This window comes from Buceros rhinoceros, unplaced genomic scaffold (assembly GCF_000710305.1).
Source record: "Buceros rhinoceros silvestris isolate BGI_N320 unplaced genomic scaffold, ASM71030v1 scaffold42920, whole genome shotgun sequence".
Lineage (NCBI taxonomy): Eukaryota > Metazoa > Chordata > Aves > Bucerotiformes > Bucerotidae > Buceros > Buceros rhinoceros.
The window spans coordinates 1-12,274 of NW_010390910.1; the positions used below are offsets into that span (position 1 = coordinate 1).

The 12,274-nt window shown below is 47.2% G+C and overlaps 1 protein-coding gene across 1 annotated transcript; it reads left to right on the forward strand.

Annotated features, from left to right (window-relative positions):
- Window positions 1-161: 161 nt before the first annotated feature.
- On the forward strand, window positions 162-9,465 carry LOC104496429 (molybdenum cofactor biosynthesis protein 1-like; the record flags this gene model as incomplete). Its single annotated transcript, XM_010139547.1, has 7 exons — window positions 162-223; window positions 1,362-1,473; window positions 1,756-1,868; window positions 2,550-2,660; window positions 3,441-3,561; window positions 4,973-5,020; window positions 8,597-9,465. Coding segments are annotated over 7 exons (1,436 nt in total), but the record flags the coding sequence as incomplete, so codon positions are not given.
- Window positions 9,466-12,274: the final 2,809 nt, after the last annotated feature.

The following is a 12,274-nucleotide window of genomic DNA, read 5'->3' on the forward strand; positions in this document are numbered from 1 at the left end:
GGGGGGGTGTAGAACTGAAGTCTCTTTATTTGTACCTCTTCTTACTTGCAGCCGCATTTCCTGAATCAGATTGGGGTTCGCTTGTCATCTTGTTGTCTTGTACTTAGTAACCTCCTTTTGCCTTCCGGTTTTAAACCAGAAATGTTCTTTGTATGTCTTAGGCTTTCATAAGGTGATGGAAGGGATCCACAAAGCCACTGAGCTTGGCTACCGTCCTGTTAAGGTAAAGCCAGTGTCTATTTGTTGTCTTTTACCATAAGATGTGACCAAAGGTACAGGTCACCTCATGAGGAATTTGTTACTCTCCCTGCCTCACACTGTGAATAATTTTTGGGAAAAATGAAGAAAAATGGTAGAGGATTGAAGATCACATCAAGAGGTACTGGGTGAAATTTATATAATCTCCTTGTGCAGCTGAGGGTACAGGTTCATACTGCCACATAGCCCATCAATTGCCCGGCTACAGGGCGGGCCTGCTTTGAACTTGCCTCTTCCGACCCCAAGGGATGTGACACTTGTCTGACCCAGCTGTGGACTTGGCCAAGGGAGGTAACAGGCAGAAAACTACCCTGCAGAAAGACACTGGTTTACCTCCTTCAGCTGCTTACAGCAAGCTCTGACGAGCGCCAGTGTGAGAGAGAGGGAAAAGGAGTTCTCCCTTGGGGGTGCAGGTATACCAACTTAGCTGTAACATCACACTTCACCCTAACTCAGCTGTTTGCAGTTCTGCAGTGGTAGTTCTCTTCCGGTTCACCAGTGTTTTGGAAGATCTCTTACATGTGAGCGGTTTAGTCCACACAGCTATGAAAAACACTTAAAATTAAACCAGGTGTTAGGCTTTCCTGAAAGATCTTGAGGATCGTGATGGACGATGCTCGGACATCAGTCTGCCTTGCTGACAGGGAGTGTTTTAGCAACTGCACAGCTCTCTGTCGTTCTTCAGATAAAGCACAGAAGACCTGGGGCGCGCTTATCATCCACCATAGAGAAGGTCCCCTGGCAGTACTTTTACAGGAGCCATACGACATAGGACTAGGGAATGGGGTTGTTGTTTTAGATGGTAAAAACTGCCGTGCCTTAGACAGGTAACACGATGCCTTTGTTACCTGGCTTTTGTTAGTTTTCCATTAGCAAGGCAGCTAACAACTGAGGGCTGGATGCAGAAACTTACAGGCAAGTTTGGCAGAAATGATCATCTACATCACTGCAATGCTGCCAGCTTCTCTCATCATCTTTTCTTTCAAAAAAATAAAATGTTCTTTCTATCTGCATTGCCTTCTGCAAGGACTATGAAACCTCGTGTACGAGGGGAGAAAGGCGTAACTCTGCTCACTAATTTCAGGAGTCTGCTTCTCCTGCAGGTGAACTGTGTGGTGATGCGAGGTTTCAATGAGGATGAACTGCTGGGCTTCGTGGATTTCACGAAGGATCTGCCCCTCGATGTGCGGTTCATAGAATACATGCCCTTTGATGGTAAGCAGTCCTGCTTTGAGATTCCTCATGGCATGGGGCTTGTCTCTGGAAGTTTTGGTGAGCTCTTTTGGGGAATTGGAAATTGCCTTTAAGTTTTATGTTGTATCTTTTGCAGCTTCTCTGTCTTCCTTGGATAACCTGGAGAAGGATTAGTAGCAGGATTAGTTGGGGCTGGGACACCTACAGGGAAAACTGAGATTTGTAGAAAATGTAAAGGTAGTTCTCTGCCAATTAAAAAAACAAAATCCACAGTCTAAAGCTATGCTGGTTTGTTAATTCTAGGCAATAAATGGAACTTCAAGAAGATGGTGAGCTACAAAGAAATGCTTGATACAATTAAACAGCGATGGCCTGAATTGGAGAAATTGCCCTGTGAAACTTCCAGCACAGCCAAGGTAGGGTTAGACAGAGAACGTGTGAAACGTGCTCCCATTCTTACCCTGCCCTAAATCCTCAGATTCTGCCAAGTTCAGCATTTATATTTGACAAGCAAAGTAAAAAATACGCGGTGTAGTATCTCTGGGATTTTGGACAAGCTGCCTGCGTGTGGTTTGACTCTTATTAAACACTGCTCACAGTCTTTCCCTGTAGACATGCAATGTGTTTACTCAATGCCTTGGTCAGATACAAAGGACAGCAGGCTCGTATGCTGTACTCAGAGCTTTTGGAACTTTTGTCAGTCTACGTCTGCTTTTGTCTGCGTGTTAACCAGCCCGACGAAACAGTTGTTCAGTGAAATAACACCATTGCTGTAGAGTGTCCAGTGTCGCACGGGGCATTTCTAGCCTACGTGAATCCAGGCCTTGTGGCTCCCTGAGTAAGAACATACCTACCGGTGCCGTCTGCCAGTTGGTAACTACTGGAGCAAGCATTTAACACGTTTGTGGATTTCCAGCAACAGGGCAGAATAGGCTGGAACCCCTGGCAAAACTGATTTTGCCTTTTTTTCTGAGGTGTAACCTTAGAACTGAAGAAAATCTGTGTTAAAATGTCTTCTGGTCTTCGGGCAAGTGGAGCTTTAAAAATGAGGAGTCTGTATTTTACTCTTTCATTTTTTCTCCTCTGCATTTCTTTAGAGTTACAAGGTGCCACATTTCCAGGGTCAAATCAGCTTTATCACTTCCATGTCAGAGCACTTCTGTGGATCCTGCAATCGGCTGAGGATAACAGCAGATGGGAACCTAAAGGTTGGTAGTGAGACATGATTCTCTTTGCTTTCATGTAGCAAAAGTAGCGCTGAAATTCTTCCCTTGAAAGTAGCTGTGATATAAAAAGTAGGGTGGAAAGGTGGAAAGCTGCCTCTGCTGTATCCTGTATGTAGTCTTGTTCGAGCTTGTTGGCCTGTTAGGGAGATGTTATATATCACCTTCTTTTTGGTTCCTCTGTTTTGCTAACATAGATAACTTCAGTTGTAAAACGTGGTTGCAAGGCCAGTAATTACGAACATTTATTTTAATCTTTGATTCAAAATCATCTTAAACATGTGACGAGCGAAAGGATCCAAGCAGCTGTGAGGGCTTGGCTTTTGTGTTCCACAAGGATCCCATCTTGTTTCACCGGCATCTTCCTGCAGCTCTTCTCCTTCACGAGCGGCCTGTGCATTTGCTCAACAGCTGTAGGGACTGGGGAGGGATAACCATTTCCTGCCATGCTGAAACTGGCAGTTTCTGGGGGAAAATGAGTTTTCAGTTGCAAACTGGCACTTACTCACTGCTGTCTGGTACTGACAGCAGCCATGCTGCTGTTTAATGTCAGCTGACCAAGGCGACCTGAAGGGCCAATGAACTCAGATTACTGAAACCTCCCAGGTTCTGTGTTTACATCGAGAGAAATAAACGGTCTCCATAAACATGGGCTGTCTTCCAGAGCCTCCTCAAGGCTCTTTACTCTGAGGTTATTACAAAATCCTCGTGGAAGACATTTGTTTTTCTTATTTCTCCTCTTTTGTTGCCTTGGGTTGGCTGCAGGTGTGCCTTTTTGGAAACTCAGAAGTGTCCTTAAGAGATCACCTACGGTCGGGTGCCTCAGAGGAAGAGCTGATTCAAATCATTGGAGCAGCAGTGGGCCGGAAAAAGAAACAGCATGCTGGTACGTTTGTTGTACCTGAGAAACAGCAGCAGTGACGAGGGAAAAGAGCGTCCTGGTGCTGCTGTGGGACGCGTTGACTTGTCAGGAGAAAGCAAGGAGGAAAAGCTTGACTGAAGCTGCATTAATTACGGAAAGAATGTTCCTATCTGATGAGAGTGTTGTCTGGCAGACAGCTGGTAACATACCAGTCCTGCAGTCACTCCAAAACCCAAATGTCAGTTCTGAGTCTTCCACTTGAGCTAGAATCCAGACCATCTACAAGTCTTTCAGACTGACTTTTGTCTTCAGAGATGCAAATGCCACTGCTCACAGTAACAGCAGCAAAGCGTAAAGCTAAGCAAAAGTTGATGGAGTTGTACTGGATCCCCTTTTTCCTTAGAATCAGTTTCCTGTAAAATCAGTACTACAGCTAAACTGAGCTGTCGGTCCAGCTACTGCAGGGACGCATTTCTAGAAGTGACAGATCTCTTTGAGAACGCAGAAATTTGCAGGCACTCATCTAGTGCTCCGCATAAGGTCATGGCACAAGGTTCGTGAAGATGCAGTCACACGCTCAGGATGTATTAGCCTTCTCTAAATTCGCACTGATATAAACTACATTTCAGTCACACCCGAACCTCACCATATTTTTGTAATCTGGCTGCAGCTGGGAACACTGATCTCTTGTACGTGAAGAGGCTGTGAGGTCATGGAGCAGTCCCCGTTCTGCTGGAAACACGCTTTGATCCTTTTGTTCCCTTGCAGATTCTGCCAGATGACCAACGGTTGATTTTGCCCTTTTTTCACCATGTGTAAGACAAATTTAAAGGAAGCTGTTAAACCTGAGCATAGACTAACTTGCAAAGCACCGTGGTCTGACCCGGACAAAACAGTGCGTTGTCAACTACAGGGAATTCCTGGATTTCCGGCATGGGAAAGCAGGGCCAGGGGAGGGGAGCGTTTTCTGCTCTAGGAAAGGCATTTTGCCATCAGTGGCATTTTCCTGACATTGTGTCTTCTACCGGTTTGGGGTAATCCCGGTATTGTCCCTGGGGCCTTCTGTGATTGGACTTTTTTGAACTGGAACGCTGTTCACCTTTATCCGTAGAACTAGGGCAGTTAAATGCTGCTGTTAAGAAACCAGACAGCCCCAGGTTGTTCCATTCTTTAGCAGATCACAGAAAGCTTTCAGGGAAAGGGTTCTGCAGTGCGACAGACCCATAGCAGGTGGTGCCTGGCGGCCGTGGCAGCTCCAGTTTCAAATGATACTGTGCCAATTCCTCCTCCCCAGCTACACCAGTCCTTGTGGAGCTTTGGGTTACTTAGGGTGCTGGTTGCACTGCGAAGAGCAGAAAATGGAACGTGTAAACTAGATGCATGACTTACAGCCTAAAAAGCTAGGATTTTTATGTGTTCCTTGTTTTATTTCTAGGCATGTTTAACATTTCCCAGATGAAAAACCGGCCAATGATCCTGATTGGTGGGTGACAAATCAGTACGTAATACACATACAATGATTTTGTTTGTTTTTTGTCTTTGGGGCAGCAGACTAGCTTGGGCTTTTAAGTCTGACTTGTGCTTGGTTCTGGCTTAGGTTTAGGCAAATGAATGGGTTTCTTAAAAGGCAGTTGTGGTTGACATGCTGACGTAGAAGAGGAGGAAAGGTTTACCGTCCCATCCAAGCCTTACCCAGTCCTCTGACTGACAGCACTGTTTTTGTTTCCTCTCCCATCCGACGTTCATTACGTTTTCCAAAGGGATTGCTAGTTTTCCTCTCTTGTCTCCTGCTGCTTCCTTTGAACTTTACAAGAACTGCAGAGTAACTTAGAAGGCAGTTTGGGGTGAGCTTTGTGAAATGACCAGCTAACAGAAAGGATGCAGGATGGACTTCTTCCCTGGATTAAGAAAGTCAACTCCACTTCTAATACCCAGAACTAGTAACCTGACAGAAAGGCAAGTTTTCCCACTGCGCTACTTCTTTACTTCGGAATCTGAGACGCGGGGCATCATTCTTTCAGAACGTCCTTTTATTGCTGTGAAGTCTCAGAACATGATCATGAGAACTGTAATAGCTGGTGTCTGACCAAGACCGTGGACAGAAAGTCTGTCTTTTCCTTGTGTCTGTTGAAGATGTTTGCTAATGTGCTTTTCGGCTTAAAGCTCGGTTCGTGAACACCGTGGCACTGCTGGGGCTCTCAGTTACTGATTTTCCACGTCTCCTTCAGTGTGTTTTCATCTCCTCCATGCATACGTTTCCCTGTTTTGTAAGGCAGCTATCTTCCCCAGTACCTTTTCTCTTCCTCAGACTTAAGAAATGCTTGCAGGAATTCACATTGTTAAATTAATTGGGAGTTACTCTGTTGCCTTTTATCGCCAAGGGAAAAAAAGTGCAGCAAGGGTGAAAGAGGTGAACATGATGTTTCAAGCCTGAACTCATACCCTTCCATTGATGCTCTGGACCAGGTTAGCTGCTGTGTAGCATAAAACACAGCTTTTAAAACAGGTACGCTTGGGGAGAGGGGGTGTAATATGCATTGATTTGCAGGTCTTCTCTACAGGTGATATAACTGCTCTTTTTCTGAACCAAGACCCTAGTGCTTGTGTTGCTGTTGACTCCACTAGGAAGTAGGATCTGCAGAGGTGTTAGCGTAGGTTTTCACTGGGAGTATATTTCACTCAGTGCCCCCCTTTAAGGGCCATTGTTTTCCATGTTGAGGTTTAAAGTGAATGATTCAGTGGCACAAGGTAGTCTCTCGGTTTGCTGTTGCTCTTTTGTGTTTGGCCACTGCTGCATGGTATGGCAGCAAAAGGGGAGAGAGGACCCTTTGCTTAAAGTGTATGTTGACTTGCTGCAGGAGGAAAACTTTTTGTTCTTTTTTTTTTAATAAAAAATACTGTATTAAACTCTTGACAGCCTTCCTGGGACCTTCCTAGCTTTTCAAGATGTCTTTGAAAGAATCCCTGCGCTCCAAGTTAATGTTCAGAGCAGTGTTTGGGTGTCTACAGATCAGATCCACCCGATTTCCTTTTGGAAGGTGCTTTAACATTGTCTGACACGCAGTAAAAGAGGCAAACTGTCCCGGTCCTCCCACAGCTGTCCCGTGTCCCTTCGACACTTAACTGCTGGCAGTCACTGCATCAGTGGCGAGGCTGGGGATGGGTGGAGAGTGTCCCACTGGGACACATGGGGAACCATTAGGAGATTTCCTTGTTGTGTTTTGAATTATTTAAAAACTTCAAATACTGCTGGCGTGCAAGCAGTTGTGGGGGGTGGGGAGGGGAGGAGTGTGTGGAATTAATTTAGTGAAACTCAGTGGATGCTGTGGAGATCACTGATTTGTTTTACTAGGCCCAGTAAGCCAAACCTGGCTTTTTCCCTGCGCTGCTGTTGTCTGATCCTAAGCTATATGGTTTGAACCCTATTTCCCTTAATCAAAATACTCCTCTGGCAGGTTGTTCTCCTCATGGGTTCCCTTCACTTAGGGGGATTCTCCACCTTATTTTTCCCGTTGCCAGGGGTTTAACTTCAGCTTTAAAGCTAATCAAGGAATCCAGAAGAACGGAGTACTTTGAGTTCCTGTGTTTTAAAAGGAATATTCAGGTCAAGCTTTGCTGTATAAAGAGAGAGGGAAAGAAAGGAGGCAGAAGCACAGTTTTCTGTGCTCTTCTAAAGCAGAGCAATGTTGCACTCTAAACTTTTGTGTCCATTTACTCCCATTCCTCTGAGGGTAAACGTGTTAACTCTAAACTTGCAGGAATCTTAATTTTTGTGTAGAGGCCATCACCTGTAGATCAGAAAGGGCCTTTGCATGAAAATTAAGATTATGATTAAGTGATTTAAAAAATAAAAAAGAAATCTATGGTTGACTTAAGCTTCAATAATGGGCACTTCCCTCCCTCAGTGTTTGGAAGGAACTCTGGGTGAAAAAGGTTCTAAGTGTATCAGCCTTGTTATAGCAGAGGGTGGGACTGATAAGAGATTGGCAGGTTAGTTTTCGAAAAATGGAGGGGGGCACACCCAATAGGTTGTCCACACTGTGTCTGTCCCTGAGTAAGGGAGTCCCTGAATACCAGAGCTACCGAAGGGGGGTATTGAGCAAAACCTGATTCCAGGTTCCTCAGAGAAAAGAGAGCAGGAGCTCCAAAGGGAGAGAACCGTGCTTGTCTGAGGCTGTTGAAGTAGAGCTGAGCCACTCTCCTCTATAGTGCTTTCTCTTCACTTGTGAAACAAATCGCTTCATGTGAAAAAGACTCCTCCCGTCGTGACACTTGGCATTTAGCAAATGCCAAAACCCAGAGATTAAATGGTGGGAAAGGACAGGAGGCCTGACTACCACTCTGCCAGCTGAGAGCTCTGCCTGCCTGCCTTGGGCCTCGCTGCTGAGTAGATGTAAAATCTGTGTGTCATGGAGGGGAGCGTGTGTTTTCCCGTACTTAAACTTCAGCTGTCGTTTGTGTGATAAGGGCTGGCGGTAATGAGTGAGGTTCCCGTCACAGAGCCACCCTCTGAGCTTGCAGACAGTGAAGTTGTGGTGCTTCTGGTCCCTGCTGTCACCAAGCACTGGTGTGACCCTTCTCTGTGAAAGGAGATGAAAGCAGGCATGCAGCCGCCTGCGCTGGGAGGAGGGCGTTCGGAGCTGGGAATCCAGTGTGAGAACTTCCTACTAACCCTGCCAGGCTTTTGAAAGAAGACTGGTGCTGTGACAAATTCAGACGGATGCTGAGATCCTGTGACTTGCTTTTCTTCAGAACTGATGTTCCTATAAGCTTTCTGGGCTGCTGTTTCTCAGTAAGTGTTGACACTTTTTGAAAGCAAGTTGTTTTTTCTTGTCAGTGCCCTGAAGTAAGTGTTTTGAGTCTTGGGGTTTGTAGTAACAAACCAGCAAATGCAGGAAGAGAAAGAGCTGGAGGAGAAAGGACATTTTGTGAACATCCACTTGTTATTGAAGTTTCTGCAATCCAGAAACTCCTCAGAGTGCTCTGACAGGGTTCTCAGCAGACATACCTTACCTTTCCTGTTAGTAAGATGTATTCTTGTATTTTTCTTTCCCCCTAGAGCCTGCATTGCCATTTCCACTATGCCAAGATGCCGTACAGAATCCCCCAAATTCAAGACATTGGGGCCACACATTTAGCCATTGGCTGACTTGGAGAGCAAGTTCACCCAAACAAATGGGAAAAGCATTAATGAAAAATAAGCTCAAAGGACAACTTTTCCTGCCAGGATCTTACCCAGAGCAATGGTGGCACGTAACGAAGGGACTTCTACAAACCCAGCTCAGAGGCTGCCACGTCTTCCTGAATGACCAAGGCTCCACATTTGACACAAAGTGCCTTGAGGCTTCTCCTGTTGGACCAGTTTCTGTGGACTGTCAGTCCAAAGAGTCAAGTTCAGGGTCTGAATTCTGTACTAGGGATTTGGGATCTTGCACCAAGGTGCCCCATGCCTCTGACAGCTTGACTCACACTGATGAGGAAGGACGGGCCACAATGGTCGATGTTGGAGGGAAGCCAGATTCAAGAAGAAGTGCTGCTGCTGGTGCTGTGGTCTGCCTGGGTGAGAAGGCATTTCGGATGGTGAGGCAGAACCAGGTGAAGAAAGGGGATGTGCTGGCAGTAGCCCAGATCGCAGGAATTCAGGGAGCCAAGCTGACCAGCCAGCTGATCCCATTGTGTCACAACATCCCCCTCAACCATGTGGAGGTGTCCCTGAGCCTGGATGCAGCGAGACATGCAGTGGTGATTCGCAGTTCCTGTCAGACCTGGGGGAGGACAGGCGTGGAGATGGAAGCGTTGACAGCTGCCAGCCTGGCTGCCCTGACTGTGTATGACATGTGCAAAGCAGTTACTCATGACATTGTGATTGAAGAGGTGAAGTTGCTTAGTAAGACGGGTGGGCAGAGGGGAGACTTCTCAAGGGTCTAGATCGTTTCCAGACACCTCCAGCCCTCCAGGTGACCACTGCTCGTGTTCAGCCTCTTACAGAACTACTTTTGCTCAGCTGGTAGGCTTGGGGCCCTCGGCAGGTGTAGCATACAAGCCTGGGACTCCAGTTCTGCCTTGCTGCTGGGTGAACAGTGGAGCCACTCACCCCTGCTAGTAATCAGCTCTATTTTTTAGAAGACAGACTTCTCCATTCTGCCAGTACCTTCATTTCAATGTCCTCACACTGAGCTTGAGCAAGGATTCCTAGTTATGCCAGAGAGTTGTTTGGGTTCTTTCCTTCTAGCTGTGAAAGCTTCTGTCACCACCCCATGCAACTGTGGGGTCTGGAAATGTTTCCAAATAACAGCGCTTGCTCCTATTTTTAAATCAAGGATAAAGATTGCAGAATTGTGTCAGTCCCCTGGGCCTCCTTAGCTGAACTCAGAAAGTGACATTGAGAAGAACCCAGCTCGGGAACCTTACCATATGGAGGGGCAGCTCCCACCCTTTTGCCTTGCTTCTCTTGCCTGCAGTGGGAAATGCCCAGCGGCAGCTGCCCCGCTCTCTGCCGTGACTGCTCCATATCACGTTTTAACCTTAGCGCTCGCGTACACTGAGCCCCCAGGTCTGCGTGTTGGAGGGTTAACGATGCCACGCGCAGAAGGAGGTGTCAGCTCTCCCTGACTTCAGAACCAGATGTCACACTAAGCCCCAGGAGACCCAATTTTTTATTCTGACCATGAGCTCTTAGTAACCATCAGGCTGCACAGTCCTGGCAGACACAACAAACTAAGACTAGTAGCTGCGTGGAAGAGGAGGGTAGCTGCTGTGGCCTTGGCCAGAGTGTTTCACCACCTGTTTCTCCAGTTTGCTCTCATGAATTCTTCTGGCTGCAGAGCACTAAACTCCCAGAAACGTACCAGTGGCCACTGTCATGTAGCATTAAATAGTTTTGATAGCTGACTGCCCTAGGTAAGAAATTACATGACATTGTTAATACTGATGGGTCCTTACCAAATGTTAATTTAAATGCTCTTAAACAGGGGTTTTTGGCTTTGGTTGGCTTGTTTGCTAGTGTTTATGGCTGTTGAGAAGGTGCACTTGCTTCAGGGTGCTCCCTCTCCATGCGCACAGAGCTGAAGACAGCTCTAATAATGTCAGAGAGGCTACTGAAAAAAAGCATCTTAAACTTTGCAGGTAGTTGCTTCTCGTGAAATAAGGTTCAATTACCGCGAGCATCATCACGCACATCCCGCTCACTCAGAGCACAGATCTTGGGGGGAAGCAATAGGTTTCAGTACATCCTTTACAAATCTCATGTGCCAGCTACCACAGAAGGTGCTTTTTCCATTGCAGGTGAATGAATTTTATTCTTTATCCATTGCCTCTGGGAGGTAGGGCACACGTTCAGTGACACGCATGGCAGCTGCAGCTGAAGGGGGAAGGAGCTGGGAAGGCTTGTCCGATCTCCATCCACATTTATACAGCTCCATTCAGTGTTCTAGTCCTGATTCCCCTGACATCTCTGGTCTGTCTGGAAGTTAACAGCAGGGGCTCCTTCCTGGAGTGCACCCAGCAGTGCCGTGCAAAGGTGAGGGACCACGTTCATCGGCGCAGCTGCTGAGCCCATACCGCAGGTGTTCGTCCAGCACAAAAACAAACTGCCACAAAAAGGAAGCACGTGTGTAACCTGCCAGGTTAACCGAGTTACACCAGCACTGAACTCCCTCCACCGTGCACAGCGGCCCCAGCCCTCCCTGTCTCCGCCCAGGCGTTTTGAACCAGGTGGTCTGGAAATCTGAAAGGAAAGTAGGCGTGCTCGACAGTAATAAAAGGACGCTTTGGAGCCTGCGGTTCTCGGGCTTCGGGGAAGTTTGCCGTCACGCCACAAAACTCACACAAAGGACTGAAGACCGCACAAGGCACTGCAAAGCACAGGCATGACTGCCACGCTCATCTCGCTACCTACGCACATTTCGCTACTTCCTTGGGTTGAGGGTGGCTGCAAGCTTCAAGGGGAGAGTTTGGTGCCATTTTCTGCTCGTGCTATGTTATGAAGTCTTGACACGATGCATCATCATCATGGCTTGGCTTCGCGGACGAAGATTTGGGAGACACGATGCACATTTCTAGATAATGAACTAAGCACGAGTTAACAGAACATTTTGCAAGAGAAATGAGTTGATTGCAGTGAGTGTTTGGGTGGGCGTTGCTGCGTGATGGTTTGATTGCGCTGAATGTGCTGGGTTGGCAATAGTGTAATGCCTGTTGATGAATTAACTACTTTTTGGAAGCTTGCTTTTTTTGTCCAGTCATTTTTAATAAATAGCACTTGTAAAGGACAGTGTTTCATGTTACTTTTGAGTGCCCTTTTTATTAATTCAGAGGAACGTCTATGCTTTAATCCATGAGCTTCTACAAAGAGGTAACTCCAACAATCCAAGGCAAGAAGGGAGGTGACGAAGCCAGGCAGCTTGCAGAGGACCGGCAGAACCACAGCCCGTGGAAATCTCCTCACCCCCCCAGCCTGCGGGGAAGGGAAGCTGCCGGCAAGGCCAAGGGGCAGCTGCCTGCGGGGAAGGGAGGCTGCCGGCAAGGCCAAGGGGCAGCTGGCAGTCCCGGCCGCTGTAGCAAACCTGAGTACTACAGCCAGCCCTGAGCAACCACGTGGAACTACCTGAGCTTCGCCTGGAAACACTCCTGCCAGGGGTGCTGGAGAAAGGGACAAGATGAGCTTTTCCTCCTCTGGGAGAAAAAAACAGCGCAACCAGCACAAACCTCAGGCACCCCGCCCACGTACTGGGGTCTG